General features: G+C 51.3%; 1 protein-coding gene across 1 annotated transcript; it reads left to right on the forward strand.

Moving 5' to 3' along the window:
* Positions 1–595: 595 nt before the first annotated feature.
* ARHGDIB (Rho GDP dissociation inhibitor beta) lies at positions 596–5,004 on the forward strand (the record flags this gene model as incomplete). The annotated part of the gene is made up of 5 exons (XM_082014442.1): positions 596–773; positions 1,350–1,433; positions 2,260–2,336; positions 3,813–3,876; positions 4,805–5,004. 5 exons carry the CDS (start codon positions 596–598, stop codon positions 5,002–5,004), a joined length of 603 nt encoding a protein of 200 aa, XP_081870568.1.
* Between the last annotated feature and the right edge of the window lie 1,063 nt (positions 5,005–6,067).

A 6,067-nucleotide genomic window follows, 5' to 3' on the forward strand; every position in this document is an offset into this window, starting at 1 on the left:
CGGGTTGTGTTTCCTTGGGGGCTTCAGCTAACTTGCTAATAAAAAGGAGTTGCTGTCAGGTATGTGATCTCTGTATGAAGTGCTGTCTGACCATGACTCTTAGCCCGTTACGAGAGGGTGAATGAAACCTCTGGCCTTGGCTTTATTCGTGTCCGTGTGTGGCAGTGGCTCTTTGTGCAAGATAGCTGGCGAGCGCTGAAACCTTGTACGGTGGCTCGTAATTGCAGGGTTGCCGGCCAGCAACTGCGCTGCAGAGTGGCTGTAAATCACTCCGATTTCAGCCTCCGCTCCCGCACCTCCTCCCCGGGAGGGAAAAATGGTGAAGGTCTGCGTGTGCGCATGGTGCCTGCAGGGAGCGGAGCGGGGGCAGCGGGGGGTTGTGTTCAAGCCAGAATATCAGCATGGCGGTGTCAGGATTGCAGCTGATCGCTGTCGCCATTTGCCTGTAACGATCCCTCTGCATTTGGCACTGGGTGGGTGCCTGCCTGGGGGACTGAACCACACTGTGCCCAGACTGAGTGTCCCCAGGGACACTACCCCCCTGCAGAGCAATCCCAATCACTGCCCCCTCCTCTGTTACCCAGACCAAGTGATCATGACTGAGAAGACCCAAGAACCTCATGTGGAGGAAGATGATGATGAGCTGGATGGGAAACTCAACTACAAACCTCCTCCCCAGAAAACACTGCAGGAGCTGCAAGAGTTGGACAAGGATGATGAAAGCCTCGCTAAGTACAAGAAGTCCCTGCTGGGAGATGGACCTGTGGTAGTAGGTAGGCTGAGGTGTCCTGATAGGAAGGGACTGGGGAGATGCATCGCAACAGTGCGCTGTGGGGATGGGGCAAGCTGACCTCAAAGAAGAGGGAGCTTGTTTGACCAGGCATATGCACTGCTTCTGCTGGAGGACTGGGGATGGGCAAGTGGAGAGGTGCATGTAAAGGAAGCACGGAAGATGGCTCTAGGCATTAGGTGTAAGGTTACTAGGGAGCGCTGGCATCCGGAATGGACTTGTGGTGGGAGGGCCTTGGAGGACTCCTGAGGGGTTAGAAACATGAGGGGACCAGCCTATGCTGGAAGGGGACCTTGCTGCTCAGAATAGTCTTAAGAGGGGAGTCTCCTGTAGTGGAAAGACCTCCTCTAGGTATTGGGATGGAGGCTGGAAGTATCCATGTTGAAGGACTAGGGTAGATGCATGGTCCTATTGTGCTAAGAGAAGCCTGGCATTACTGGGTGTTAATTAAAGTGGAGTTTCTGTGTGGGAAAGCATGCCTGTTTCTTCAGTGTCATTCCCCTCCCGCTACATTTAATTTCGCAAGCTGACAGCTTCGCCCTAAATTTCCTACCTGCAGACCCAACAGCTCCCAACGTGGTGGTCACCCGACTCACCCTGGTATGTGACTCTGCTCCAGGACCGATCACCATGGACCTTACAGGTAGGCAGAGACTCTGTCCTTGGGCATGAAGGGTATCAAGCCAAGGCCCTGGCATGCTGCAAATGGAAAGGGAGTTTGTCCTTGGGATGCTACAGTGGGTTACAGAGGGTCTCTGAGGGCATCTTAGCCTTGTTTCTTATTTTAAGGTATACAAGTATGAAAAAGAAAAGGAGTTGTAATTGAGGAGAGTGTCAAGGATCTACGAACTCCTAGGTTTCTCCTGCCTTCTCTTCCTTTCAGTGAGACCTCATGAGCACAAGGGATGTGTATGTGTTCGGGTAACAAGCTGTTTTTAAACTTCATAATTGAGCAGTACTGCAGTTCCGGCTCATGGGGGCATGGGGAGAGAACCAGGCTTCACCTTATATGGGCTTTTCTGCAGAGAGAGGAAGCTGGGCCCGGAGGAGCGGAGAGGCTTCCTGTTCCACCGAAACCATGCAGAGCCCAGGCAGCCTCACAGGCTGGGCTGGAGCTGCGAAACATGCTCCGCTCCCCCCAGCCTGGGGCTGGGCATGGATGGAGCATGCACACGCTCCTGCAGATGCCCAACAGCGAAGTCTGCACATAAATATATCTGTGTGTATGTGCCCAGACCTGTGTTTAGTCATTATCTTCATAGATGTGGACGCAGACACGTGATACACCCAGGCGTTTCTGTGTATGTGCTCTCACAGTGCAACTGCTTATACGGACCTCCATATACTCATTTTGCAGGTGCGCTGTCTTTCGAAGGGACACTCACCTCTGACACCCAGCCCCATCCTACTGTGTGTGGTTTCTTCTTGCTGTGACACCTCTAGCTAACAGCTGAATCCTCTCCTTGCAGGTGACCTTGAAGCACTCAAGAAAGAGACCTTCGTATTAAAGGAAGGAGTGGAATACAGAGTTAAGATCCACTTCAGAGTAAGCTGTTTTCCTTCTGGTTGCTTCTAATCAGTTGCTGCAGCCAGTCACCAGCAGTCTATCGGATAACTAGAGCCAGGCAGCATGCCTGCTCAAAAGCTGGGCCCTTGTAGAGCTCCCCTAGGTTCAGGTGGTGTTCTACTCAGCAAGGGACCTGGTATTTCCAGGGAATTGCTCCTGCTTGCTCACCCTTTGGAAGAAGTTGCTTTCTGTCTACTCACAGTGGTGAACAACAGGTGGTTTGGAAGCCAGGTGGGTAGTTTGGCTGAGTTTGGCTTGGCTTTTCAGCCACCAGAAAATATTTAAGTCATACAGAGTGGGAATGGACAGAGAGGAGAAGAGATAATGGCTTTCCATGAAGTACTGGTTCAGTCTGCATTGTTGAGCTTCATGTATGCATAAAAAAGATTTAATACTGTAGCATTTGGCTGGTGACATCTGAGTTCTTCTGGGTCATGATATACCCAAATGGGCTCATTTCTCTCCCTCTCCCGTTAACCAGTGTGTCAGGCGTTTCTTCTGCTTGCGGCTGAAAATGAAACTTGGCCGCACTACCGTGTGGCCCCCAGGACTGAAGTGATCATCTTGGCATGTTTGCTGCAGACAAAGCTGGCTTTGGCAGAGAAGGCAAAAAGGGATGGAGGATAGTTCTCCTGAAACAGAGGAGACAGTGTTAGTGTTGTGGGTTCTGTATGAAAGATTTCCCTTCTTCTCTGAGGCTTGCTCACTGTCTCAGAGATGACTTTGTCCCCAGAGACACCTCCAGCTCTCCTTTGTGCTATGAAATATTTCCATCTGTATCTGAGCCCTGTTGACAGGAGGTGCCTGGAGCCAGTCAAGTTATTCTAACTCCCTCCTTCAGTCCCAAGGCTGGTAAGAGCTGGCACCATGTGAATTCTCCCCTGGGATGTAAAAGGATCTGCCAGTCTTGTTTCCAGATTGAATAGTGCTGCAGTGGGGCAGTGTATGCTGGAGGGGGACAGCAAGGGATATATCCAAGATATCCATGGGAGATTTGAGGAAAGATTATGAACAAAACCGTGTCCCTCTGTCTCTTGAAGAGAAACTTGCCACCTCCCCATATAGCTTAGAGGGCAGCTGGGAGTGCCTAGCTAATCTTGCCCAACTGTGCTGGAGGGATGACCCATTTCTGGTTTTCAGTATGAAAATTGTTAACTGAGAACTCCCTGCCTCACTTTTCTTTGTCCTCATCAGCCTGTCTTGCAAAGCTGACTGATGTACTCCAGTCAACTTCAAAGTCAGGGAAAGGATGGGGATGTGCAGGAGATGCACAGAGGATGCTGTAGGTGCCTATGGAGGAGTCATGTTAGGGCTCCCCACAATGTGTCCTGTGCTGAGCCTTGGAGAGCAGTGGTGTAGGGAGCCAGGATGGGTATGTCTCTAAGGAGAGAGAAAACCAGCAGATACAGAACCAAAACCCTTCCGTTGACACTCACTTCTGGTCCCTTCTTGCAGGTAAACAGGGACATTGTGTCAGGACTGAAATATGTGCAGCACACCTACCGGACAGGGGTGAAGGGTGAGTAAGAGACCTTTGCGTCCTCCACACCAGTGCTCCTACCATGTTCTCACTGCTCAAAGTGTTCCTGCAGCTCTGGGCTGGGACAAAGCCTCCCTTGACTCCAAGGGTCCCCCCTGCACTGCCACACAGGAGGTGAAACTTCTCAGCAGAGTGCATTAGCCTGCACTCTGCATCACCCAGGCCAACTGTTTCCCATTCCTGTGCAAACTCAATACAAGCCAGCTCTGGTATCTGTATGCTACACCACTGTCTGCAGCAGCAAAGTCCCCAGAGGCACTGTTTAGACAGTACTTGCCACAGATTTCCTTTCCATAGAGCTCTTCACCTCCCCCCCAATACAGTGGCTCAGCATGTGTACAGCCTGGCTCAGCTTCCCACCCCCTGAAAGCTCTTCCAGATGCACTTGGTAAAATTCAGAGCTGCTCTACAAAGCTTCCTGCTGTCTGCAGAGCCCTGTTTGCCCATGACCTCTCCACTACTACCAGAGCTACCCTGTCTGGACAAAGCAGAGGGAAGTCCCATTTTGCACACAGACATCCCTTACGTGCTTTTTTGCATGCAACCATCTCTAAGGCTCCAGTGTTCTGTTCAGCACACGTAAGTGGTCTCTTTTCACCAGAGTAGTAGTGGGGGATCAAGAGAGATCTTAAGCCATATGCTGGGTGGACCCACTCCCTTCCAGCAGCACATACATGTGAGAGGGTGCAGATTGAGTTGCCTATCCATCCATTTATCCTTCCAGTTGTCCTTCTGCTTCGCTAACCCACTTCTTCCACTGATTCTGTTCCTCTTGCTGACATGGACTGTCCCTTTCTCTCCCCACTATCTCCTCTCTGTCTGTGATCTGTGTTCATGCTTGTGGCTTCTTCTTTACTTTATCATTTCCCACCTGAGGGGCTCATCCCTGTGGATTGTTTTCTCCTAGTGGACAAAGCCACATTCATGGTTGGCAGCTATGGGCCACGGCCAGAGGAGTACGAGTTCCTGACGCCTATTGAGGAGGCTCCTAAGGGTATGCTGGCTCGAGGCACCTATCACAACAAGTCCTTCTTCACGGATGATGACAAGCATGACCATCTCACCTGGGAGTGGAACCTGTCCATCAAGAAAGAATGGACAGAATGAGTTCACCCAGTTTGCCTTCCCCCTTCCCATCCCCTTGCCTCCTGCACCAGTCTCCAGGTGGGCCATGCCCACCACGCTGCTCCTTCCTGCCACCATGGCTGGCCACAGCCTTGGCAGCCCTTCCTGTGGGTACCGGGGTTCTGTGCCAGCCTCGGTTGATGCACAGGCCTGCAGGCAGCCTTTGCTGCTGCTTCTAATACACTGAAAATAACCTGCCCATTCTCACCACTGCCCCATCATGACACATAATGGGTTAAATTGGGAAGCATCTCCCTTCCTCTCTCCCAGTACTTCCTCCTGCTGCCTCCATTTCTCCTGTACCATCTCCGGTCCCAGAAGTGCCTTTTCTAGGAAACAAGATCACCTGGCAGGGCGGACTGGTCCCTGAAAAATCCCTATGTGAGTTACACTTGCCATGTGCTCTGACTCATTGTAAATGGTTACTTACCTCCCGTGATGGTCTCCTGGTCTGTGTCTGGTGCCCTACCCCATTAAAATCCATCCTTGTGCAGGCAAAACCAGTCAGGGGGAATGCAGCTAGATGCTGTAACAAGACTTCAGTGTCTCAAGAATAAAACCAGTTTCTTTCGTCTTTTCTGCATGAGTGTCACATTCTTTTCTGGGGTATGTTTTTCAGTGAGATGGGTGTGGAGAATGCATTATAGGAAGGCTTAAGAGCATGTTTCAGAAGGGGAAATAGCCCTCCTCCTTCAAAACATCAGCCTAACTCTATAGGCAAATTATTTTTTGCTGCTTCCTTCAGGGGTTTAATCAATCCTTCTTTGAAGCCCAAAGTCTGGCCCGTAATGGGGGTAGAGTCCAGGGGTAGACAGCCTTTACTTCTTATCCGGGGTGGCAGCTGAATGAGCCCAGGGAGCTGTAACATGGCCTCCTCATGCTTAACACTTAACGTAGGCAGAGCCAATGCAAGAGCTGCATGTCCCCATGGCTGCCCCACTGGCGAAGCACAAGGGAACATCAGCCTCTCTGGGACCCAGCGCTGGGAGAAGTGCAGTGGCTCCTTCTGCATAGAGGGATGTTCTTACCCAGCTGGGGCATCTGG

The sequence above is a fragment of the Phaethon aethereus genome, assembly GCF_964289735.1.
Source record: "Phaethon aethereus genome assembly, chromosome: 1".
NCBI classification, from domain to species: domain Eukaryota; kingdom Metazoa; phylum Chordata; class Aves; order Phaethontiformes; family Phaethontidae; genus Phaethon; species Phaethon aethereus.